The sequence below is a fragment of the Culex quinquefasciatus genome, chromosome 3 (genome assembly GCF_015732765.1).
Source record: "Culex quinquefasciatus strain JHB chromosome 3, VPISU_Cqui_1.0_pri_paternal, whole genome shotgun sequence".
Classification (NCBI taxonomy): domain Eukaryota; kingdom Metazoa; phylum Arthropoda; class Insecta; order Diptera; family Culicidae; genus Culex; species Culex quinquefasciatus.
This window is the reverse complement of record NC_051863.1, coordinates 144,785,961-144,813,746: the sequence shown is the minus strand read 5'-3', so window position 1 is coordinate 144,813,746 and position 27,786 is coordinate 144,785,961. Positions and strand designations below refer to the sequence as shown.

The following is a 27,786-nucleotide window of genomic DNA, read 5'->3' as shown; positions in this document are numbered from 1 at the left end:
AAAATTGTGGGTGATAATGTTATCGATAACCAACGCTAATATGAAACCTTCTTTTGAGCAACTTTTCATAAAATGAGCATTTTTTTGGAATTTTTTTTTTGTATTTGTTTTACCTGGTTGAAACTTTTTGTGTACTTTTACTTTTTCTGTGTCCAAAGAAGTCATTTTACATCATTTCGACGTCATCGTGCTATCATGACCATTCTGTGCATTGCCCCGAAGTTTGGTTGAAGTTGGTTGGTGGAGTCCCGAGTTATAATTGAAAATGTTTACGCTAGTCGAGCTTGTACGTGTGTCAAACGCGTTCTGACCTGAAATCCCTTTGGCCAATTGTCGCACTGACATCAATTTTCAGGCTGTGTCAAGATAGCACGACAAGATTGAAAATTCTTTCATATGAAAAGTGAGAATAAATTTTGGAGCTTTTTTGGTTTTTATTGAACATCTCAGGATTGAAATCGAATTTTGTGGAACTGTGTAGGTCAAAAGGTAAGGCATTGTGAGCTGCACAAAATGGCGTTCTAAAACTCAATTTGGCCCAAAATGCACGTGCGACAAGTTAGCACGACGGCAACGATTTGTTCGTTTATAAAAGTTTCCATACAATATGGGTAACTGTCTATCAAAAGGCGAGTCAAGTAGCTGTATTTTGAGAACGGATTTTCTGATTTTCGGATTTTATACCAAAAATTTCGCCATTTTTTTTTCAATCTTGTGTTAGATTTAAATAACAAAAAATATCATCTTTTGAGCTATGGCACAAGTTGGTCAAAATGTATTCAGCAGTTGCCGATTTTAATACAAAATATAATTTTTGAAAAACATGTAAAACCAAAAAAAAAATTTGACTTTAATTTGACAAATAAAATCAAATTTTCAAACTAAAAGAACACTACTTGGCAACACTGCCAGATGAATATTTATCATGTTGGGCCATAGCTCAAAAGATGACATTTTTTGTCATCTAAAACATATTTAAAAAAAGGTTTTCAAAAAAGTGAAACTTTTTTTTGTGAGAAGTCCTATGCACTTTGCCTTCGAACTTTGCCGAAGACACCAAACTGATCAGCCAATCTGTTCTCGAAATACACATTTTTGAATATATTAGTTGCCTTTTTATGGAATGCTGTCAAAATTGTATTAATACTTGTTTGGACGAACTAATTATGCAAAATGACTTCTTTGATAATTATAAAGTACTCACAAAGTTTAACTCATTCTCGAAAGCATTGCTCAAAAAACTTCATACAAGGTTCTCAATTTGTCAAAATTTATGTAAATTAGTCAATTTTAACAAGCTTTTATCCTAAATTTTAAACTCAATATAATACGGTTCAACATATCAAGAATAACAAAAATCAACCCATCTTTTGTTGTTTGGCCTTTCCGTGCCCAAACATGGTTCAAGCCCGCGGAGTATGCAATTACCAGCGGTACCACACCTGGTCTCCTGGTGGCACAGCGAGTAGATCTTCAAACATTCGGCGTGGTTTGTTTTAGCAAGGCTAGGTGTTCATCAACGCCGGACTGCGGTGCAAAATAAGTCGTGCTGTTCCACTTTTCAACGGCCCGAATCAGAACATTTTTTTGTGTTGAGGAGAAAGTCATGCTCCGTGTTGAACTGGTCTGCAGGAATCCCAGCTGAGACGGTGTAATGCAATCGGATAGAGTGTTGGTTAGGGTGACTGAGGTTTCTGAAATGTTTTAATATAAATGTTTGATGTCAACATAAATTGAACAAATTCACAATATTCCAGAATACCAGTATAAAAAAATCACAGGTCACCCTACAGTCTTAACACGATTGTAGCTTCGTGAAAGTGCATTAAATCTAATTCCACCACTAATCCGGTATCATCGCTACGAACTTTACACTTTACATCAGAGAAGGGGGTACAATTGTTCCGTCCAAGTTCGTGCATGTTTTGGGGCTTAGCTTCGTGCAACTTAATTCTGAAGCCCTGATACCGCTGCTGCTCCCCCTCGAAATGGATACATTATAGTCTGTGCTAACATTTCAATTCGACGAAGCTCGTATCCAATGCGAGCAGAAAATAACCGTAAGCCCAATTGAATTGTCGGTCCTTAAACGTGCAGTTTTACACTAAACCAAACAAACTAGAACGCGACCTCCCCTGAACTGTTTTTTTTGTTCATCTGGTTTTGATTCGCTGGCACGAATTCGCCGGCTCTATTTTTCTCAATTTTCCAACCCAGTGCTCGTGCTGTAGAGTTTTGCCCCTGTTGCATTCGCGCATAACTTCGTGGAAGGTGGATATTGTCAAAAAAGTGCTAGCGGTAGAAAAGCATTGCCATAGCATAGGATGAGGTAGGCGCGTTTGTGCAGTTCATAAATGTAGATGGAATTTGGGAGCAGATTCCAATCTGGACCAGCAATTGTGCTGGGAACGTGTGTGTGTGTGTGTATGTTCTGATGGTATTGTTTTATTCTGAAATGGACCCCAGGGTAGAAAAGTAATGGTGGATGAACCTGATTGAATTTTGTTCACGGTTTGTATAAAAGTGGCCAATGTAGTTGAATTTAGTATTGATTTCAAAACTAAATATGGCACGCTTACACCCTTACAAAAGAATTCAAATTCGTTTTTTGTGACTTTTATATAAGAATCATAGAAATCACATCACAAGCCAATAACAAGCTTTGAGTAAACATTTCTTCGCCTTTCACTTATTTGAAGACGATTGTTTCCTATGAAGAAGCTTTTACTTTCCCATTTTTGACCGCCGGTCACTTAAGGTATAATTATCCCCCCTAGATATCCAACAAAGAACCAGCGTATCGTTGTCGACCTCAAAAGAGGCCCCACTGGCGGACCCCTAGCGGACCGGTCGCGAATCCAATGGAGCAGGTTGCTGCAGCTTTAATCAGCTCCACTGCACACCGTGTGTCGTATAGAGGATAGATGTTGATGATAGCTGCTGCGGTGATTCGTGGTTGATGGCCTCGTTTAGTTATGAACTTAGTCACACTAGGGGAGGGCATACGTAAATGGTGGGGTAAAATGGCATTGCGTGAAAGTTTCACTGTTTTTTCACAAAATGTTATAGATTCATTTTTTTCAGAATTGCACAAGTTGATAATTTGCATCGTCACACACCATTCAACCCGCAATCGTTTTGCGACAAAGAGTTAACACCCTACATTGAATTCCCCTCCAGAAGGGAGAGCATAAATTGAAAATAAAGTGAAGATTTCGAAACCGCATGCAGTCAGGCTTGACTGCCGGGCACATGTGCACATCTTCCTTCGTACGCACGTACATCGGCCATCGAGGCCGTACACGTTTCATTAAAAATTCCTCCATCACTCAAAGTTGATCTTGCCACTCGAGCCGGCCGGTGGGTGAAGACGACTCGAGGTACATGGTGGCGGGGTGACATTGGCTTCCGGTACCACAAGGCCGTTTTTCGCACTCTTTGCAGCATCACTCTTGATGATACGTTTGGAGTTGAACCCTTGAAGAGTTGCGTACGAAGAAGACGGTGAACGCATCAAGGGAGGACACAAGGCTAGAACAATTTAGATCAACCGAGAAGACCGAGAAGCCTTGGCAATGTTGTCGTACCGTCGAGCAAACAACCGATGATGCGTTTTATGTTCTTGGTGCTATCGTTATCTTTTTATGGGATTCTCCACAGTGAACTCGTTCACGTGGGCCGTTTGCGCTGGCCATCGCGTCGTATCGTTCTGGAAAACGACGCCAAGCAGTCAAGCGATTTGGCGCCTTTGTGTGTTACTACCACTTAAGTGGTGAAGCTTCTGCATCTTTTCGATATTTGCCTGGGAAAATCTTCCAATCTAGAGGAAGGACGAACACGACGTGCCTTGGCAGTTTCGACGTTGATGTGATGGGGTGGTGTGATTCATGTAAACTGTCGGAGTAATTCCAGCGGCGGCAGATATTATCCACTTGTCATGGCTGGCAACGGACTTATGGCGGATTCGTGGGGACGAGCGAGGGACATTTCCTCTTCCGGGGGTTCAATTTTCTGACTTCCGATGCTAAGTGAATCGGTGTATTATTACCTCTGGTATAAAATTATTCGATGCTGCTTGTTATATGGTTGAAGTGTGATACACTCTGAAGAAGCTTGTAAAGGGCAAATAAGCATGACAAGTCAGCTTCCCAGAAAAATCAACTCTTTCAGGAAACCCGCAGTGTTGAATGACAGCTAAGGAGCCCAGCTATTGTTTTATATTTGGTGTTTTTTTTTTAAATACGTATTCCCTAATGATATGCAAAACATAAATTTATCATATAGCTTTTAACTTTAAAATTATAAAAATCAAGCACAGGAAAAAAATTATGGAAATATTCATCAGGAAATGGTGACAGATTTTGTGTCAAAAAAAAAAAGATTAATTTTACATCAGGAATTTGTGAATATTCATCAGTTTCTGACGAATATTCATCAGGTTCACATTTTTACACATTTTTTAAGGTAATATTACTCCAAAAAAGAGGTAATATTTAACCAACCAAACTTTCAACCTTCCAAAATTAAACTTTTTTTCTGTTTGGATATAGTTTTAATAACATACTAATTTCATCAGAAGTGATTGTAACGAGTTGCAATATGAAGAATTGTTTTTTTTTCAGCAAATCCCAAGTTGAACTACGGCGTTTCAATGAGTGTTACCTTACATCATCAAATAATATAAACTTTTATACAGGACATTTTAGAGTGTTGATCAATTTTCCTTGAAATTGAATCACCTTAAATCTAATCTACACAGAAAAAAATGATAGTAATATTCATCAGGAAATGGTGTCAGATTTTGTGTAAAAAAATGATTAATTTTACCCCAGAAAATGATGAATTTTCATCAGTTTTTGATCAAGTTCACATTTTTATACATTCTTTACACAGAAAAAAAAGTTGAATTTGGAATGTTGAAAATTTGGTAGATTGAATATTACCTCTTTTTGAGTAATATTACATAAAAATGCGTAAAAATGTGAACCTGACGAATATTCATCAAAAACTGATGAAAATACATCATTTTTTGAGGTAAAATTAATCATTTTTCTTTAGACACAAAATCTGTCACCATTTCCTGATGAATATTACCATCATTTTTTCCGTGTAATCTAATGTAACAAACTAATAAATGTTTGATAACTTTCTTACAATTTTTGATCTTTAAAAAATGGCAAGAAGAACTCTTAAATTTTAAGAACATACTCAATTTTGGAAATTATGATTTTGCCAATGTTTAAAAAATGTTATTTTTTCTGGGGACAACTTTGGCTGTGTTTCTTACTAACATTTCCTCTACATTACACAGAAAAAAAAGTTGAATTTTGGAATGTTGAAAATTTGGTGGGTTGAATATTACCTCTTTTTTGAGTAATATTACATAAAAAATGTGTAAAAATGTGAACCTGATGAATATTCATCAAAAACTGATGAAAATTCATCACTTTTTGGGGTAAAATTAATAATTTTTTTTTGCCATAAAAATTGTCATCATTTCCTGATGAATATTACCATTATTTTTTTTCTGTGTATGTGAATTAAGTTTGCAGTATTTTTCGTAGTGTACAAGACCATGTATCTAAGCATTTTTTAAGAATTTCAATGATAATGGTATCATTCTATAGTAGAAAATGTGAAAAACAGGCAACAAATTGAAAAAGTGACTGTAAAAACATGAAATAACTAGATAGACAAAAGATTATGATAGGAGGTGGTCGAGTAAGCCAAATATCATTTATATTAAATGGTCAAATATCCCAAATACTATCAAAAACAAAATAAAAAATAAGATAAATGCAAATGAAACAAGAAAATTATAAAACATGCGAAGTTAAGTTTATCGTAGAACAAAAGTTGCTCAAAAACACGGGAAAAATAAAAATCCTCGAAAAAAATTAAGCTGTAGAAGGTTAAGCTATGTACCTGATGTAGGTTGAAAACGCTTTTTAGAAGCTGTAATCGAACGCCAAAGTGCTGATTATGCCAACATCAGGTGCGCGATGCAAATACATGCCGTTCCCCTATTTGGTCAGCTTTCAACAACAAAAAATCACTTCTTTGTTTTACTTTTATTTCAATCCAGAAATCAAAATGAAGCATTTAAAACTTTTATAGTTGTTTTAAATATTCAGGGGTTTTATTTTAAGATCAAATTTTATATTGGCTGAGAAAAAAACTAAGATTTTTCTCTGTGTTGCCTGATTACAATTGCAAGGAATAATAAGAAATTGTATTACTTTAGTATTTCTTATTTTACATTAGTTGTTATGAAATGTGTTTTTTTGTTAATATTTCTGTTTCATTTTTTTTCAAAAATGTAAATCATTCTTGATGACAGTTGATGTTATTTGTAATTTTGTCAAAGTCAAATGAAAATACAAATTTAAAAACATAAATAAATATAAAGTTATCAGTTTAAAGTTATTTTAACGCTTATTTATGTTGGAAAGCAAACATAATTTTCAAATACATAAAAATTTGCACCAATAGCCAAAATAAAAAAAGCGATCTATAGAAAAAATTACAAATTTGTCATTTTACAAAAAGGGCACAAAGCTTTTTTTAAATTCACATTTGGCTCGACAGTAAAAAAATGCTTTAATCAGACACACTATGTAATCCTAACAAACAATCTAAAAAAAATCTGAACCATTTTTTTCCTAAAATAATATTTAAAAAGTGCTGTTTGTCGTTTCAAGTGAAACCATGGTGATATATGGTTCTTCTTTGAAGTTAAAATAAAAAATACTCATTATGAATGAAACAGTCTTCTCCAATCACTCAAAGTTAAATTTCAGGCTCCACTGCAAACAATATTAAAATTCCTGGAAAATACACTCTTTCAACACACCAAAGGCAGATATAAATATTTGAAAACGCTCCTCGCCCCCCGGAAGAGGCTTCATAAAGAAGGCCAAATTAAATATTAGAAATTGCCCAAAAGATGCTTCACAGGAAGACGGAAGTAACCTTCATAAAGCGAGAGTCAAATAATGGGAGTCGGAGTTCAATCGAAGTTTGAGTTTGAAAATGCAAATCATGCGGCGGTGGCTTTCGTTGCTCTTGTTGATTCTGGTTTTAGGGAAGAGATTATCATGGGGAGAGATAATTTAAATTGTGTTTGATGCGATTTGGGAGGGATTTCCTGTTGAGCGATTTCGGTTTGCTATCGATAAGTTCTGTAATGCTCTTTTTGTTATGGTTTTGCTAGTCGAAACATTCTTTTTGTGAAACCGCAGAGCTGGCAGTAAATCACTATTTTTTATATTTCTCCTAAATCTATACAAAACCCAAGTCTGTTCATGGTGAGGCTTCCAGAGAGGTCACTGAAAGTGGCCATTATTCTTGTTCACTCGGCGAATCCCAACGAAGAGGCGTCACGTTCTTTAGAAAGGTTAGGCTCTTAATGCTGGCATATCATCGACTGGATCCCCTATGTTTACTTGACAAGTTTTTGTCATGTCTTCAATTATTTCCTTAGAAAATATTAAAGTCCATAAAAACCTTCCCAAATTACAGCAACTTACCCTAAACATGTTTTGCTACCATGGGTTGTGCACACCAAAAGTGGTCAAAACAGCCCCTCCATCAACCAACAGTGGCAACCGTCGTTCTTTGTAACTCTGTTGCCGTTGGTCTTCTCACTCGCTGACGTAGAGCTGGATCCCAGGGAAAATAACAGCGAAAGCCCCGACAAAAAAAAGGCTACTGGCCGCTGGAACAATTAAAAAAGGCCGCAATAATAAGGCTTACATACGAAAGAATTCGGTGCCTGGTGCGAAAAAGGGAGCCACTCTCGTTTCTAGTTTGGCTCGGAATGGATGTAATCTCCTCATTTTACCTCGGCTTATTGTGAAGATTCAGCCAGGTAGAAATCTGCCACTTACAGTGGCAGGGTTGGCTAATGAATACCTGTGTGGGGCATAACTGGCAGAACCGAGGAACGATGTCAACAGCAGACGTGGCCTCGCCTGTGGACTTGGGGTTAACTTTGGGGTGCTCTTGGTTTGGTGGAAGATTTTTGGGGAAAAAATGCTGATTCAAGCTTCTTTAAATCATATTTATTTGCATCAGAGAATGGCGCTCAGCTGTAATACATTGAAACAGGAACTATTTTAATGTCAGCGTTTATAGCACTGAGTGAGTGAAAAAAAGTATCCAAACTAGGTGCTGCTACCCACTAAAACCTTTATTGCTGCTATCAAAATCGCAAACATAAGGCAGACTTGCGTATAGCTAACTAAAGACTTCTACTTTTCACTAAACATCTATCAAGTGCCTCTCGAGAAACTCGCTCGCAACGAGCCTCCTCCTCTCCAAGCAATTTGCCATGTTCAGGTGATTAGTGTGGGAAAGCATGGCCGTGGCAGCCCGCCAGATTCGATTCCACCAGATTAGGGCACCGTTCCGCCACGTAATCTACTTCACATATCGATTCGGGATGGAACCTGTGTATCGGAAAGCCACTCCGTTTCAGACCAGACCACGTGCAGGCACGGATTGGGTAGTTTACGACCGTAGGAAGCCGTAAATTTCTGGTTTATGTTCGCGAGGGCCTCTATCATACGCAGTATGTGGCGCTTTCCTGGATAGACAACATCATCGCGAACGCAGGTCGAACTGGCTGGTGTAGAACCGATTTGGAACGGGGAGGAACTGCGACTGAGTTTTATGCTATTATACGGAAGGGGGCTTTTAGAGCATACTAATTCTACCGAATGTATGTGGGGAGTTGGGAGTTGAGAGGAGTTAATAGGGCTCTATTGTGCTGCCCGAGATTAATAGTGAAGAGATTCATCATAAGTGGTCCCACGAGCGTTGTTGGTCACGACTTGAAGTGGACGCGGAAATGTGGACCAGGTAGATTTTCTTGATGGTGGAAACAAACTTGAACGTTTGCCAATGGTTTTTGACCATAAATGAGACTGTGGAAAATTATGAAGAAGTCGTTGTTATTTGTCTTCTAGTTCCACCAATGTTCAGAAAATAAAAAATATGTCATCAACCAACAAACTTTTTTTAATCTTGAGGGTAAACTCCTCCAACCTATGACAAAAGACTTCTTTCCACGTCATTAGTTCGTCTATACAATAAGACAGATGAACAACTCATTTTTGTATTTTTTATTTGACTTAAACTTTTGATTTGACTTCCCTATGACCAAATAAGATAATTTGCGTCATTGGTTCACCCATACAAGTCTCCATACAATTTTGGCTGCTGTCCATACAAAAATGGTATGTAAATATTCAAACAGCTGTAACTTTTGAGTGAATTTTCTGATCAATTTGGTGTCTTCGGCAAAGTTGTAGGTATTGCTGAGGACTTTTGAGAAAAAAATAAGTACACGGAAAAAAAATTGCAGATTTTTTAATCAACTTTTTTTTTACTAAAACTCAATTTCCCAAAATACGTATTTTTTGATTTTCGAGATTTTTTGATATGTTTTAGGGGACAAAAATCCGCAACTTTTGAGCCATAGAGAAACATGGTCAAAAAATCTGCCGACGAGTTATGAATTTTTGAAAAACCGTGCTTTTTGGAAAAAATGATGTTTCATGCAAAAACCAGTTTGACATTATTTTTTAATGCAAAATTGAATTTGTAATCGAAAAGTACTTTGCACATTTTTTGATAAAGGGCTCCGTTTTCAAGATATAGCCACCGTAAGTTTGATTTTATCCAAATATTTGCAGTTTTTCAATTTTTAAAGATAGTGACCATAAGTGACAATTTCTAAAAATATTTTTTTTGAAAAGTTCAGAAAATTTGCTATAAAATTTTGTAAGAGACATTGAAGATTGGACCTCGGGTTGCTGAGATAGAGTCGCTTTAAGAAAAGGAAACACGAAAATTGAAGTTTTCTTAATCTCACCAAAATAACCCACCATTTTCTAATGACGATATCTCAGCAACTAATGGTCTGATTTTCAATGTTAATACATGAAACATTTGTGAAATTTTCCGATCTTTTTGATAAAAATACTAACATTTTAAAAGGGCTAAACATTGAGTATTACGCCCATTTAAAATGCTAGTCTTGATTTAAAAAACTTCAAAATATTTTTTTCGAAGAGATCGGAAAATTTTACGAATTTTTGATATATTAACATTCAAAATCGGACCATTAGTTGCAGAGATATCGTCATTAGAAAATGGTGGGTTGTGTTGGTGAGATTAAGAAAACTTCAATTTTCGTGTTTCTTTTTCTTAAAGCGGCTCTATCTCAGCAACCCGAGGTCCAATCTTCAATGTCTCTTAGACAATTTTATAGCAAATTTTCTGAACTTTTCAAAAAAATATTTTTAGAAATGGTCACTCATGGTCACTTTTTTAAAAAATTGAAAAACTGCAAATATTTCGATAAAATCAAACTTACGGTGGCTATATCTTGAAAACAGAGCCCTTTATCAAAAAATGTGTAAAGTACTTTTCGATTGCAAATTCAAACTTCGATTTTTTTTTTCCAAAAATCACTATTTTTTCAAAAATTCATAACTCGGCGGCAGATTTTTTGACCATGTTTCTCTATGGCTCAAAAGTTGCGGATTTTTGTCCCCTAAAACATATCAAAAAATCTCAAAAATAAAAAAATACGTATTTTGGGAAATTGAGTTTTAGTGAAAATAAGTTGATTAAAAAATCTGCAATTTTTTTTCCGTGTACTTATTTTTTTCTCAAAAGTCCTCAACAATACCTACAACTTTGCCGAAGACACCAAATTGATCAGAAAATTCACTCAAAAGTTACAGCTGTTTGAGTATTTACATACCATTTTTGTATGGACAGCAGCCAAAATTGTATGGAGACTTGTATGGATGAACCAATCACACAAAATAGTGTATTTGGTCATATGGAAGGCCCTTACAATGTTTGAGCCAGATAAAAAAAATATAAATAAAATCCATTTCCGGTTTTGGTAGAGAATTGCTCAGATCATAAAAATATCATAACGGGGAATCATTGTTTGAACCAAAATAAACTCACTCCATGATTTCTTCACTCGTGTTTTTTTTCCTTTCGATACATGTTATGAATATTTGTTTTAGTATAATTTATTTCAAACTTTTCAACATTGCCATCAAAATATATTTTTTTGAATGAACAACCACGAACCAATGTTACAATACTAAATAAAACACATCAATAGTCTGTTACCATCATGTTAAAATTAATTTCTATAGACTTATTATTCGAAGCTTGGTTTATCAGGTCTGCAAATATATTAGAGAAGTTTAAAACAACTTATTCTAACCAGGATAAAACATTTTTTCAATGCTGTTTAAAACACATAAAATTTTCGATGCATAAACACCTTGGATTATGGATTTGCTCCAGACACCCCAATAAATATTGAGCATCCACCTCGGCCAAGACCTCGTCAGGCATACACACACTTACATTGCTCAATTTTTCGATGAATAGTAATAGTAATAGCACTCCACAGGAGGCAATCTTGTTCCCAATCTCGAACCCCTCAAAAGGTTTCTCTGGTTCGTCCCGATTTTCCCCTTTCATATTCAATAAAAAAAACACGTTCCAAATTTCAGTCATCGCTCATCAGCTGGAGATTTTTCGCTGTACAGTCCAAAAGCTTTCCCACTTTCGCTACTGCTCGCCACAACCACACAACCCATCGCCATACTTTCGTCTTCAATTCACCTTCACCTTCACCCACACACACTCAAACACACATACACGCAACCTCATTCACCCACCGTGTTTCGTTTACGGATGTTTGTGCAACATTTTTGTATATTTTATTTTGCAAACCACTCCAAAATCACGCCGAGCTAGCTTCTTTTTCGTTTGTTCTGTCGAAAATTAGGCGCCGCAATGAAATCTCGCACGCAAAGGCCACCACCCCCACACTTCCGGTGGCCACGTGGGACGCTGGAAATAAAATCGTTTCCTTTCTCTCTTTCTCGATTCTGCTCTGTTTCTCTCTCGCCCCCCATGCCCGCAGTCGACTTTATGGGAGGTGACGCGAAAAGCCCCCAGCACACGGCCGTGCATCCGATGTACGTGAGCTATACAAGTTTGCCAACCACCACGAATAGCGCCACCTCGACGCAGCTTAAGCAAGCGAAAGCTGCGGCGGCTTTGGCTGCCGTCACAACCACTGACACCGTCATAACCGCCAACAACCACCACCTCCATAACAATAGTAGCTCGACCCATTGCCTCAGTAACAGCTGCAACAACAGCATCAACAACAACAACAACAATTCTAGCGCTACTAAGCTCGGTGGTGTGATCAAGTCGATTAACGGTCACAACGGTGGCAAGGCTTCATCCTCAAACACTAACACACTACTGTCCGTGTCATCCACTTCATCTCCGTCATCGACTTTTACGCACTGTAACGGAAGCGGTGGTAGAGGTGGTCAGAACCACGAAACGCACGTTCCGTTGCACCAGCAGCCGTTGCCGCGACCTCTGAGTCGGAATTCTAGCTTCAGCAACAACAAAACCCGCGGCCAGCTGCGGAAGAACAGCGCCAGCGCGAGCAGTGCCAGCATCCGGTACCAGGACGTGATACAGCAGGGTGACCACCAGCAGGTGATCCGCAACAACGAGGACGATACGTTCTTCATCCCGAAGAGTGCCTCTTGTCGGAACAACTTTGGCATCAGCAATCCGTTCAACAACGTGATCATTTCCGGCGGACGGTACTACACGCGTAGTGGCGACACTGACAGTGTAACGCGCTTCGACGTGGACGACAGCGACAGCAGTCGACTGATTACGGGCTCCTCGCAGCAACTGGCCGTGTCGACACCGCTCAAACGAAATCCTTCGGTGACGTCCACCGGCAGCGGTGGCCCAGACTACCCACCCCCACCACGAATAGCCATGAGGCCCCTACCCACACCACCACCAGTGCCACCCTTGCCCACATTCCATCCCCATCACCAACAACAAACGCCGCCCCAGCTGGACAGCCCCGGCGACACCTACCGATTGCCATACCAGTACGTTACCCGATCTCCAAACCTAAACCGCATCGCGCGACGAAACAACGCCAACCTAATCAACAACAACAGCAACCCTGCCACCACAAGCAACTCCTCCTCGTCCTCCTCGAACCGACCCCGGGTCATGAGCCCGCAGTACTGTGACCAGATCCGAGGCGGCGCCGCCGCAATAGACGCCTCAGCCGGTCCCCCCGGCTATCCGGGCCACGAAAACAACAACTACCCGGTGGCGTCGCCACCGCTGGCGATGATGCACCGAGCCAAGTCGCAGGATCGACTGGCGCACCGCAGCCGGAGGCCACGGGGCCAGTTTGGAGGGGCGATCGGGCATCACGGTCACGGTCAGCAGCAGCGGCCGCGCTCGTTCTGCAGCAATAACGGATCCTATCTGGACTACAATGTGATCCTGGAGCATCCGGGGAATTAGGGATAAAGCACGCGACACTCTCTATGTTAAGATTTTGTACTGTACTGTTATGAGCTATTTTTTTATTGTTCTGGATACACGCAGCTTCTCTTTTGGTTATTTTGGATGATGTGCGCGTTGAAATAGTGGAGTCGCCAAGTTACCTACTGGTAAAGGGACTAAAAAGGCATTCAAATGAAATTTATTGAAGGACATTGTATGTAACATTAGGGTGTAACATGCTACCCATGTTCACATAAATGTCCCATATGCAAAAACAGCAAGCTGAGAAAAACGCATTTGAAGTTTGTCCCATACATAAGGCTACGTGTTAAGTTTTCGCGAAAAAACTAGATTTCCTCCTGATTTCTAGAACAAAGTACTGGATGTTGTAGGCTCTTTTGAAAGAGCACACGATTTCAAACAATGCTGCATCAATAACTTAAAAACGATGAAAATGCATATGGGACATTTATGCGCAAAATGGTTGTATGGAAAAAATTAAGTTGTCCAAATTTAGTGAGCACAGCACTTTTTCAGTTCCTTTTGGGGTCCTAAACAACTCCCCAAAGTTTGGGACCGAGAAAACCATTTTTTTTATTTTGATGTTTATCAAATCCACGTTTTATGCTATATAAAACCGGACTGATATTCAGATGCTCTGGAATGTCCTCTACAACTTTTCTGAAGAGAGTATGGTGCTAGCTTGCCCCTAAAAAAAGATACAGCGTGTTCAAAACTCGTATAAAACGTGTGTTTTGCTCGAAAATCACGTTTTAGACGAGTTTTGAGGACGCTATATCTTCTTTCAGGAGCAAATTAGCACCGTACTCTCTTCGGCAAAGTTGTAGAGCACATTCTAAAGCAGCGATTCTCAATGGGGGTACCGGGCCTACTTGATTTACATGGCAGGGGGTACCGGCCTAGAAGAAGGTTGAAAATCACTGTTTTAGAGCATCAGAATATGAGTCCGGTTTTGATATATGTAGCATGAAACGTGGATTTGATAAACATCACAATCCAAAAAAATGGTTTTCTCCATACAAATTTATATGGAAAATTTAATTGCTTTGTGCAAAGTGAGGACCCGAAAAGGAATTGAAACAGTGCTTTGCTGGAAAATCGATTTTGATACAACACCCTAATGTAACATGCGCAGCGGACAAAATAAAAAAAAATAGTAATAGTAATGAAATGTTTTTGGGCCAAAATAATTATTTTTTCACAGCTAGATTTTTTTACCGAATTTCAACTGCTGAACAGTTTGCTAAACTCAAAACTACTGTTTTCGGTAAAAACTTCCCGAAATTTGGTAATAAAATTCATTGTCGTTCATCGATTTTCGTTTTTTTTTTTGTTTATTTTGACAAATGGTTTACCGATCTAAACTTTACTGATTTTCAATTACCAATAAAAAAAAAACAAAGTGTGTACACATTTATTTATATTTTCAGATTTTTTAGCGAAGATGGCGTTATAAATGGCACACGCCCGAAATGTCAAAACCACGCCGTGGTACCAGCATTACAAAGAATAGTTTCTATAGTTGGTACCCTTCCGCGATTTTGACATTTCGGGCGTGCACCTTTCGTAACGCCATTTTCGCTTACAAATCTTGATATGAAAAATCACATTTTGTAACTTTTCACCATTCTATGCTCCTTTCAGCTCCATTCCATATGATGGAGTTGCATGGCAATCATGGCACACTAGCTTGATTCGATTCCCGAGCAGATGAAAATATCATCTCAATAGCAAAATGCATATTTTTTGTTATTTAGTTGTTAAAAATCAGAGGCCTTTAACAAAAAAAATGCATAGCAAATTAAAAAAAATATCTGAGGTTTTTATCCCTTGAGGGGTTACATACATGACAGAAATCTAAAAATTTCATATCACAGAAAATTCATTAAATCCACTCTAAAGATGATATCCAATCACTCCTGAAAGTTTCATGAAGATTTCATAATTAAGTAACAGACGATATCTCGAGATTGGTGGGATAAAATTGGTTGAAATTTGAGGTGAAGACTCTCAAAATATATCCGGTGTGCATGACGAAACCCGATATTTTTTTTCCTAAAAAAAATACAAAAATCAAAAACTGTAGATTTTTTACACAGCAAAAAAAATCATGGTAATATTACATCTGGGAAGGGGTACATCTTTTATGTCAGAAAAAAGGTGTAATTTTACCTCTGGAAATGTGTAATTTTATCACTTTTCAGGTGTAATGTCACTTTTTCAGCCTAAATTGAGGTAAAATTACATCATAAAAGACGTAATATTCAACCTTCCAAAATTACAGCTTCCAAATTAACATTTTTTTTTCTGTGTAATTGAAAAACATAAACATATTTTTATCTTTCATAAAAAATTAACATTTTGAAACTCGGCTTTCGTCATGCACACGGGACTAGTTAAACGAGTCTTCTCCAAAATTTTTAGCCAATTTGGTCAAGTAGTGTTGAGATATCATGGCACCCGTTTTTTGAATCTGCTAACCTTAAATGGCTGTATCTCGGCAATAATTCAACCAAATGTCTTCAAATTTATTTTGTTGATAATTAAAAATGTATATTTTAATGCCCTGAAAACAGATTCAAACAAGTTTTTTTTCAAACAAGGTTCGTTGAAATGCTAAAACTATTTTTACCAACCAATTTGTGTCAAGAAAATAAAAATAGCAAACAAAACATAATTTTATTTCAAACCGTTGAACCCATCCCTTTTATCATAACTCATTACTATACTAGACAAAATGCATACAAGTTTAATCATCAAATTATTGCCTTGGCCAGCCACTATTTGCCACCCTCGCGCCTAGGCCTCCGCTGAAGCTCAATTTCCGCGGGCGCGCGAGGATGGCAAATAGCAATTTCTCCGAACTTGCAGTGTAGGCTGCGGCTGATGTGTTGTAGTTTGGCCCAAGTTCATTACACTTTACACTGCACTGTCTGCGGTTGTTGTGACATTTACAGGCTATTATGGGCGGGACTGATTGATTCCTGAGAATGCCACTTGGCGGAAAATGGTTCTCACAAGTGAGAACGTTATGTAGCCTCTGATATGGAAAAGTGTGTTGGATATTCATTGATTTTTTTTTTTTTGCTTTTCTTGCACACAATTATTTGTTCCAATTTAGAAATATAAATTGGAACTAAATACAGAAAATATTCAAAAATAGCTGAGCATTAACGTCTAGTTCCTTAACTAGATTGTTGTTTGCCTAAATTTTCCAGAACATTTACAAGCGGATATATTATTGAATTTAACAATAAAACCACTTCCTGAAGAAATAACTTGCTCCGCTAAGCAATTGAAAAGTTCTTATATTAAATCTTTGATCTGATGAATATAAAAGGTGGTCCTTCTACAATACAGAAATATGATATCAATATGTAATTGATCTCATACTTATATTATTTGGCGATTTTTAAATAGTTGTATTCTTTGAAGATTTATTATTCATGCTCTTGAAACTCTACAAAAAGATTTTTTTCTTAACAAACTTAAAACATTCTTCAACTTTCTAACAAAGATATCCCAAACTGCCTCCGGTCACGCGAAAAACTGTGCCAAACTCAGCTTGGGAAAGTAAACTTTTGAACCACTCTAGGGCCTACAGGAAAAAAAACACACACCCTGTTTCCCAAGAGTGAAAATTGAATTTCGTGCTGATAGCCCGGTCCGACCAAACCGCCATAAATATTGCATGTCCGCGGCGGGAAAGAGGCTTTTTCCGCGCTCCTTCTCCTCTATAATTTGTGGCTTCGCGCGAACGCTCGCTGCGTTCGTGTGGAAAACGATATCCGATTTTAGAAACATTTTCGCGTTGAGTGGGTGGTTGTAAGGGGAGGGGGGGGGGAGGATGGACAGTTCAGACACACACACGCAGGCATGAATGTTTAATTGAATGCATGTTTCAATTTGCGGGAAATTATTTGATGTGGTTGAAAGTGGGAAGGGGAAGTGGGTGTGGAATTTGGAAAATTAATGTCACTTTATGGCTGTCTAGTGGTAGAGAAAACGCGATAAAGGGAGGGATCATTGTATCTTAAGTGTGTTTGGTGGGAAAATTGCTTTTTATATTATTCTTGATAAATAAATAACAAATAAAATTAGACTTTCAATCACAAATTTGGAGTACTATTATTCATTAAATTCATAGGCATTTTCACTAAACAAAATTTCTTAGTAAATGAGTTATTTTTTTATTCGTGCTTCAAAACTGTGGTTCTGATGGATATTTATTTCGAACAAATATTTTCAAATGTATTTTCAGCAAATATGTGACTTTTCATTCACTTAACCTCAAATTTGTATGGCGTTTATTAGGATGTGCAACAAAATGTAGAATGGACAAAACGTCGAAAGGTCGAACGTGAAAAAATTAAACAAATAATTATAAAATATTTTCATACAAACAAATCTGATTTTTTTTTTCTGTTAGGTTATCCTTGGTTTATTCATCCTTTGAATAATGATCTTTTTTTTAAAAAAAATAAACATTTTTTGAGAAGATTTCCATTCTTTCAAACATACCAATTCTTCTATTTTTTTTCGACTTTTGAAATATTTTTAAAGATTTTATTTTATTTTTAAAAATAATCTATTCTTGATTTAATAAAAATTTTGTGAATGGAAAAAACACTAAAAAAGTTTTAAAAATTCTCCCATTTTCCGTTACTTGACTGTAAAAAATTTGGAACATGTCATTTTATGGGAAATTTAATGTACTTTTCGAATCTACATTGACTCAGAAGGGTAATTTTTTCATTTAGAACAAAATTTTTCATTTTACAATTTCGTGTTTTTTCTAACTTTGCAGGGTTATTTTTTAGAGTGTAACAATGTTCTACAAAGTTGTAGAGCAGACAATTACAAAAATTTTGATATATAGACATAAGGGGTTTGCTTATAAACATCACGAGTTATCGCGATTTTACGAAAAAAAAAGTTTTGAAGTAGAAATTTTTGTAATTGTCTGCTCTACAACTTTGTAGAACATTGTTACACTCTAAAAAATAACCCTGCAAAGTTAGAAAAAACACGAAATTGTAAAATGAAAAATTTTGTTCTAAATGAAAAAATTACCCTTCTGGGTCAATGTAGATTCGAAAAGTACATTAAATTTCCCATAAAATGACATGTTCCAAATTTTTTACAGTCAAATAACGGAAAATGGGAGAATTTTTAAAACTTTTTTAGTGTTTTTTCGATGAAAAATACGTTTTTTTCGGAATTCTGAGTACGCCATCAAATCGGGCGTCTAATTTTACCTAAAAGTCCCTTTGACACCAAATTTCTATCTCATCCCCGTTTCAGGCTGCAAATTATTGAAAAACACCTCTTTTTTCGCATGTTCAAAAATGGAAGGGGTCGTACCGCCCCTACGTCAAGAGATATCAAAAAACAGACCTCGGATTCGTGATCAGGGACAAAAGTTACCCCTTAGGACAAAGTTTCACGCAAATCGAAGAGGGGTCGGGGCAACTGCTGTGTGAGTTGGCGGAGAATTACCCATAGAGTTTCTTGAAAAAAAAACCCCTTTTGTCCGATTGAACTTTAGCGTTCATAGACTTTTTCGATTAAATCAGAATGTAGAAAAGAGTTCACAGAATATTTTCTGCAAATAAAATATCAGCATTAGTTCAATTCTTGCAGAAATAAACGCAATTCAAAAAATAATAGCAATTTTCCAGCATCCTAGATTTATGTTTGGGTACCATTGTGGAGGTTCGCGCAAAAATCTTGACATAGAGACCAACAAGACCTAAGGTTTTCAAGGGCATCTTCTCGTTTTCAGTTTTTTTTAATCAAATAATTTTTAAAAGTACAATGTGAAATAACTTATAAAATCACACTATTCTTAAAAAAACCTTTTCATCCATTTTTGCCTTTCTTACTATTTTTTTAAAAGAGCGAAAGAGTCAGTCAAAAGAGCGGCTCTTTTTAAGTAGCGAACGAAAATGAACGGCTCCTAAAAAAGAACGGTTTTGCCCACCTCTACTTCTTGGTATCATTTTGCAAACGGGGCTAAATTGAGCTAAAGTAAAACGTTCAACAAATAAAACAGATGTTTCAAATTTATCATTGATTTTATCTAAACAGGTTGCCTAGTTTAATTATATTCAATTTGATCGCAAGTCAAAAAAAATAACCCCAAATGTTGAATGTTCTTGTGCACTTTAGATAAAAAAAATCCATGAGAGAAGCGGTGTATCCATTTAGGCAAAAATCTGAATACTTTTTTACAAAAAACATGTTGGTTTTTTTATAGCAAAACAATATTGCCTTTATGTTCCTTATATGTCAATGCAACCACTTCAAGTGAGATGAAGAGCACTTTTTGGAAGCACGATTTTGCGATTATTTCGTAAAAAAATAATAAAATTTGTTCCAAGAAAACTAATTCATCGCTTTTGGTATGCTTCATTATTCTGATCATTTAAAACTTTTAATCCTCCTTTGAATCAAACATGTTGCAGAAACTCAAACTATGCTGCGATAGAGCAAGTAACAAATTGTATCACGCGTAAGAATAGATTATTTTCCAGTAGTTAAATTTCAGATGTCCCGCCTCCTCTTGATTGTATTGCGTATGTTGTGTAGTTTAAAACAGTTTAATTTTATCGCAACCTCTCTAGTAAGTACTGTTATGCGTTAGTTAGTGATCCTAAGCCAAGTAGTTGAAAACTGTTTGATTAGTAGTGATACATCCTATATATATTCGTTTATCCTTCTCCTCGAAGGTTATTCCCGTTCCACAAATTAATTATAGAACCCTTGAAAATACATATATTTATCGGCGATCGGCAACGTTGCGACGAAGAGGTGTTGTAGATTTCAAACCAAAGCTGCAAAAATCAAACGAATAGCATTAACTTTAAAAACAAACATACGATTATGCTGTACAACCTGTACTTGTTATTCCTGTGTTGTTAGACGAGAATCAAATTGGCGTACAAAACTGTGTCGGAAGTCGCGAAACTTCATCTATCTTTTGTAAAATAATATTTAAAAAAAAAACAACTGCCTCGAGATTAGGAGACATTTAAGCTCTGCGAAACGTAAACGCATTTAGTTTTAATTTACTGCAAATAAACACGACTTTTTGTTCCGTACAATTAAGACGATTCGTTATAGAGAAAAGGAAAAGACAACGATGATGTTATGTAAGTTAAGTTTAGCCAATCGAGCTAGCAGCGGCAGCAGCAAGCGGAGATCATCGACCTTAATGAAGCATAAGACGAGCATAAAAAAGCAACATTAAAGTTAAAGAAAAGAAAAGAAAAAATAGACGCAAAATAAAGAGATCATTCATTTTAATTCGTTTTTGAATACCAATACACGGCGCACGGTGTTGTGTTTCATTTCGATTTCCGTTTCCAAGTCATTGTGTTGTGTGGCGTGTTGTGTTTGGTGTGTATTTTCACTTTTCCACAAATCGTGTTCGCCGCGGGAAAATCGCCGATGAAGCGCTCGGGCGCGCGCCCATCAATCCAACATTATGTTGATTAAATTCCAAACACACAAAATAACTCAAAAAAGAGAGAGTTTCATCATTACACGTGTTTTAAACAAATTGGCTGTAATAACGTTGTAGATGGGTGTTTTCACGCTACTTTTCTTAATAACACCAGACCACTTTAGACGTAACACAACACCCCCGGGAGGATGCTTCAAGGTACTTACGGTAGTATTATTAATAAAAACTGTTTTGTTGAAACTAACCCAAACCGTAAGTTGTAAACTTACTAACACCGTATTCTATGTCTTTTGGTGTGGTTTCTTAGGACTAATCGAATCTATCATCTTGTTGGCCCACAAAAGCACACGCAAAAAAATCTCAATTTCTCACACAAAAAATACGATCAAATCGCGAACTCCACATACTGCCCAAAAAAGAGGATAAAAGTGTTTATCTCCAAGGTCCGATGGTTTGAGAAATAGAACCAAAATGCATGGTAGAACGACGGATACGTGGGAGAATGTTCCGGGGGAAAAAAAGGGTTTCGGAAAACGAGAAACGAGTGCGCGGGCAAATTAATGCGTGGATGCTTGCAAGACCAAGGCATGATTCAGCATCAATATGGGATGGAATGGTGATGTACTTTTGTGAGTACGTGTCCGGTAGCAGTGAGATTGATGGATTCCTGCCACAATAAAAATGGGATTGAGCTGGTCGACCTTGGTTGGGTTGGCTTTGATTTTATTTTTATGATTGGGCAAAAAAATAAAAAAATATAAATATAGAAATAACAAGCTAAACTTTCAGCATTTGCATGGAAAAAATGTTTTAAAATGCGTTTTACATTAGTTCGGTTGTTTTGCAATCATTTATTTTCAACAAATGAAAGGTTTGACGAAAACAAACATTTTAGCGAAAAAAAATTATGTTTAAGTAAACATCAAAAGTTTTCAAAAATTCAAAAGATTTTAAATCAACTCAAACATAGTAGTAGGGTGGGTACGTTTTTCAAAAAGTTCTCGGATCAAGTTTTAGTATGGTTCCTCTTGTAGGGCATGCCCATAGGGACTTTCATGCCAAATATCAGCTCATTTGGTTGTAAACTGGCTGCGCGCATCCGAGTTTAAGTTTACATGGGAATTACTATGGGAAATTGGAACTTTTTGTTCAAACGCTCCTACAGGCAGGGTTGATTGATATGCACGGTGTCGTGCTTGAATCATAGGAGACGGGTATCAAGTCGTCACCAAGCACGCATGTTTTTCAGTGCCTATGGTGATGCACGTCACTTTTTTCTTTTCTCGTGCTTACTTTTCTGGTAAGCACGTCACTTGACAAGCACATAACTGCACGTGTGCTTATTTCAAGCGGACTTTTTTGAAACTTCAATAAATAAGGTTTGTAAAATAATAATTTTTAACATAAACTTTTATGTTTTAGATTGAGAATAAAACACATAAATTAATGGAAAAATTCGACGGCAAACCAAATCGACTTTACAATCTAGCCAGGAGTGTTATTTGCCGGTTCTGAGGCCTGTTGTTGGTTGCGATAATCCTGTCTTAAGTTGCCGGATGCAGTTTCCATCGCTGATTTCCACGGATGGTTTCGGTTTTGAACTTCATGCCGGTTCCGGGTTTATGGATGACCACCGGACTTTGCTAGTTCCAACAGGTAGGCGTCTTGGCTATTCGTCATCGCTCAGTGGCGGCCCCAGCACTTGCATATGCGAGTAACCCTACTTTGAAGGTAAGGCCTGAGGGTGGTCGACCACTAAACTACGGGTTGTAGTCCTTTTACTGATTCATGCTACTTAGTCCGACAAATCAGTGGCAAGGTGGATGCTCTGGGACTGGCCTCTTGGTTCCAACGATGGCAAAGCGATAGCTTTTTTTATAATCTGCGCTCTACAAATTTAACCGAAAACATGTTTCATGTTTTTGAAGTACTCGGGTTTTGAGAACCGTTTACTAATAAGGCCATTTTATCACACCAGTTTGAGCTTGGACCAACTCTCATCGAGTTCGTTCATTAAAAAGGATGTGGCTGTGTTTAAAACTGTAATTTCAATATAAGCACGCGAAATCATAAGCACTGCGTGCTTAACATAAGCACGCGCACTGCTCAGCAATTTGTCATGTGCAGAGCCAAATCAAAGTACACTTAGAAAATTCGTGTGTGTCTATTCATCAACCCTGCCTACAGGTCTGGGAAAATCACGCGCCAACTTCTGGTATGATCAGGCCTATGGAGAATGGTCTGGAGAACACTTTTCCCGAAAAGAGCATATGGATTCGTTGTCCCTAGAACTGGCGCATCGGCAAACAATCCGATGTCTCCGGAATCAACGGTTTTTCCTCAAAAAGCATCAAGTTTTTCTTAGCATGCTATGAAAGCTTGATGAACATCGCGACGCCATATGTCAGACAGCTACCACGTGGGTGAGAAACGGCTGGAATATTTAATTGCAAACCTTCTTCTAACTAGAAAATGATCATTGCGAGCAATCCTGATATTATTCAGTCGAATTCTGAATCTTTGCATAGCAAATTTGTATTTTTTTGCAAATTTTTCATCCACGTGGTAGCTGCCTGACGTATGGCGTCGCGGTGTTCATTAAGTTTTCATAGCATGCTAAGGAAAATTTGATGCTTTTTCAGGAAAAACCGTTGATTCCGGAGACATCGGATTGTTTGCCGATGCGCCAGGTCTAGGGACAACGAATCCATTTGCTCTCTTCGGTAAATTGTTCTCCAGATCATTCCCCATAGGCCTGACCACACCAGAAGTTGGCGCGTGATTTTCCCAGACCTGTAGGAGCGTTTGAACAAAAAGTTCCAATTTCCCATAGTAATTCCCATGTAAACTTAAACTCGGATGCGCGCAGCCAGTTTACAACCAAATGAGCTGATATTTGGCATGAAAGTCCCTATGGGCATGCCCTACAAGAGGAACCATACTAAAACTTGATCCGAGAACTTTTTGAAAAACGTACCCACCCTATTAGTTAGTTAGCTGTCTTTATAAACGATCCTTTCAGCCATAAACGCTGGTTTGGCTCGGTCAACTCAAACATGCTAAAACGCAGGGGAACGTATTTAGAATTGATTTCAAATTGTATTAAAATTTTAAAGTTTTCTGAAAAAAAATTTTTGCCCCTTGACTTTTCGGACTAATTTTGACAAAAAATTTAAATTATTTATATTTGTACCAGCCTAAGGTCCCAAAACAGGGTGATCAAAAATTGACTTTTTTTTAACAATTTTCGCAAAAACCACATTTAAACAAAATATTTCCGGGAACAATGCTAAAAACACTAACAGACCAAATAACATATTATAACATATTATTCTATAAGCTATGAGAAAAAAGTGTTCCCAAAATTGTGAACGAGCGTTCATGGAAAAGGAAAATTCCCATGGTGTTTTTTATTTGCTTTCTAAATAGAAAATAAAAATGCGTTCAACGACAATATTATAATGCTGCGCGTCTTGTTTTAAAAATCAATCCGAATACAATTCAAATATTTTAATAAGCTTTTGTATTACATTATTCTTAGCATAAAGATCATAATGATCTAGGAAGTCGTCATTTTTCATTGACAACATGATAAAGTTACAAAAAATGAATTTCTTGGCTAAAACTTTTCATGAATATTCCTCTAAAAATTTTTTAGATGAAATTTCTATTTAAGGATTTTTTTTTAAATCAAAAAAACATACATGGCTAAACTGGAAGCATTTTGTATTTTTTTTTATCTGAGTATTGATTTAATGTTCACGAAAATCATCTGGAGCGTATCGGGACTACAGTCTGAATAGGGACTGCATGTTTTAGAGCAGTTAAATGCTTCAAATTTGGAAATGGATGTACACATTTTGTAGCTCTTAAGGGGTTACATACATGTAGAAAATCACAAAATTTCATGTTACAGAAAATTTATGATTTTCAATCGCTCTTGAAAGTTTTATGAAGATATTACATGATTAAACTGAGTAAGAGACGATTTAAGATCAAAATTTTGCCATGCGCAAAGCGGACTGTCAAACTTTGTGAGCGTTAGCTGAAATTTGAGGTGAAGACTCCCAAGATCCTGTGTGCATGACGAAGCCCGATTTTTAAATTTTGCTTTTTTTTAAATACAAAAATCAAATACTGACGATTTTTTATATGAAAAACATAAAAGTATTTTTATCTTTTTTTTTAAATAAACTTTAGGAAAATTGGCCTTCATCATGCACACGGGAATAGTTTGACGAGTCTTCACCAAAATTTTGAGCCGATCTGGTCAGAGCAGTGTTGAGATATCGTGGCACCCGTTTTTTGAAACTGCTAACTTCAAATAGCTATAACTCGGCAACGGTACAACCAAATGGCTTCAAATTTGTATTGTTAGTAGATGAAAATGTATATTTTAATTCCCTGTAAAAAGATTTAAAAAAAGTTCAAATGTGTGCTCAATCAACCTCTGACATTTTTGCCGATTTACATGTATGTAACCCCTTAATCTGGTATTCCCGAAACCACTCAAAAATTTCAAAATATTAGGCTGCAACATTGTTAAAACAGCTGTTCCAAATCGCCCCTGTTGCTCGATTCGCCCCAGATCATGGCATCTATTTTTTTTTTTCGCCAAGAAAACCCAATTGAAGTATCCCACTGAGAATTTTGGGTCGAACCACGAGTCGATCCTGGCTCGACATAGCCAAAATTCTCCCGCTGAGACAATATGATTCTCAACAAGAGTATTGCTTTTACAATCAAATTGCTTTAATACTCATGAAATGTGAACATACATTAAGAGGAAAACAACCACCTGCGGTTGTTTTCTAAAAAGCATTTAAAAAATTTATTTGTTGAATTTCTCATTATCTGGAAAACAAAAATCTATTGAATAACTGAAGCCTTTCGTAAAATTTCTTAAAATATGTTTAAAAATATAATGTGGAGCTTCATTTTGAAAATGCTTTCTTTGCAATTCCGTCATGAAACTACTTACTTTTCTTGTCATTCTCGAGCGACGAAAAGACCTTTTTTCTCTACGAAAAATAACAGAATCGAAAATAAATACCTTTCAATACCAGTGCTTAAAGTTCTACTTTTCAGCACTAGTATCGAAAAGTAACATTTTTGAATACTTTTTTGTTTAAACCTCGGTAAACCTCGTTGGATAAATGTACGACTCGTGCTGCAAAAACCTTCATTTTGCAACTTGTTGCATAAACTACTATTATTTATTCCATCGGACTGCGAGATAAGCACTAGATCACGTCTCTCACATGTTACACACTGCTTAATATTGTACTGTAAATAAACCACCTCCAAGTACTAATTCGGAAATTTTCTTTCTGTTTCCCCCCCTCTCTTCCCTCAAAACCCAAACTCCCTGGTCTCGTTCTCTTTTCCGGCCTCCAATCCGATCTGCAAATCAACGATACCTGTTCCGGGGATCCCACAGCGAGCAGAAATAGCAAAAAGTCCAAACACCGCAGCCAGTCACTGTATTCGATTGAGTTTAGCCGGCCAGTGGACGCGATTCGGGGCGGTGGCGGTCACGACGATGATGACCTGCGCGGTGGACCTTCATCGCTCAGCCCAAAACCGATGACCCCGCGACGGGTAAAGCGACGATCCGTAATGCAACGGGGCACCACGAGCCGCCAGAGTGGGACCAGCAGGAGAAGTCACTCAAACAACAGGAGCAGCGTGCGAAATTCACGCCGGAAGGTGCACCAAAATCCGGTGACCAAGTTGATGAACCAGCAGAGTGCCGGCACGATGACGCTGACCAAGACATTCCCCCAGTTTGTGCACAACAAAAACCCGGAGCTGACCGAGTCGAACTTGAAGTCGCTAAACAACGATTACATCATGAGCCAGAGCACGGCGTCGATACTGAACAACTTCAGTCAGGCGGGCACGACCAACAATTTGAACACGTTCAATCATCCCCCGCGACACAACACCCACACACCAACGCTGCCCGACGGAAGTCCGATCGATCCGATCTACTACAACATGAACTCTTCGTCCCCGTTGCTCCAGCAGAACGCCTCGTGGGCCTCCTCAAACCCCGCCGGTGGTGGCATCGGTGGCCACTCCAATCCCACCTATCAACACTCGACCACTAACCTGAACCACAGCCCGGAACTGAACGAAGAGTACTACACCAACAACCGACCGCCCTCGGTGCGGTCCAGCTATTCCAACTTCCACGGAACGCGTCCCCTCAGCTCGTACGTAACAACGCCGGGAGGCAACCTCAACGTAGCGCAATCGTCCACCGGTGAAAACGTGTTCGCCAGTCTGACGAGCCAACAGCAGCAGCAACCGTCCCCGTTGCAACCCCAGCAGCAGCAGCAACAACAGCAACATCACGTCCATCAACATCACCTTCACCAGCAACAGCAGCAGCAACAGGTGGTCAGCGATCCGATGGCCATCCCGCAGCTGCCCAACCGGCGGTCCGTCTCGCGGAGAGCCTACGCGCCATGCAGTTCCTCAACGCTGGACCGCCGGCCTACAATCTCAACTATCACACGCCGCCCGATTCCGAGACCACCATGTAAATAGTGAGCAGGGGGGAGCTTTACTTTCCTTGGTTGCAATCAAATACGTATAAATTCCGTCCCGAGGTACTGATTCTTGTAGATATAGTGGGGTTATAAGAGCGTAATATTTTATCTAAACACAAAGCCTGGCTGTAAATACGATCGCTAAGTGACTAACAACTCGAAAAAAAACGAACACGCGGCTGTTTTGAATAGTTCATAAGCTCAAGCAATTGTACATTATCATTTTAACACGTAAGATTCCACTTTTGTGAAACCCAATTCAGCTTTATTTTAAATACATCGAACACAGTTGTAATAAACGCAACGAAGCAAGGTAAGAGACTAAACGTAAGAAAAAAAATCCGCCAAAAG

General features: G+C 37.8%; 2 protein-coding genes across 3 annotated transcripts in view; both read left to right on the top strand.

The window, feature by feature from the left end:
- The window catches only part of LOC6040617 (sodium/potassium-transporting ATPase subunit beta-1-interacting protein), a 103,997-nt gene extending 77,537 nt beyond the window's left edge, over positions 1-26,460 (top strand). Inside the window, exons 6-7 of one of the 2 annotated variants that reach the window (XM_038259853.1) lie at positions 11,969-12,023; positions 26,319-26,460. In XM_038259853.1, the coding sequence (XP_038115781.1) occupies positions 11,969-12,023; positions 26,319-26,331 (68 nt within the window). In that variant the 3' untranslated portion in view covers positions 26,332-26,460. Of the gene's footprint in view, positions 1-11,968; positions 13,753-26,318 lie in introns of those variants that run through there. The other variant, XM_038259852.1, reaches the window with a different exon arrangement.
- A 37-nt stretch (positions 26,461-26,497) lies between these two features.
- On the top strand, positions 26,498-27,433 carry LOC6040615 (probable serine/threonine-protein kinase DDB_G0280133). The gene has a single exon (XM_001849933.2). The coding sequence runs from the start codon at positions 26,498-26,500 to the stop codon at positions 27,431-27,433; it is 936 nt and encodes a 311-aa protein (XP_001849985.2).
- The last annotated feature ends 353 nt before the right edge of the window (positions 27,434-27,786 follow it).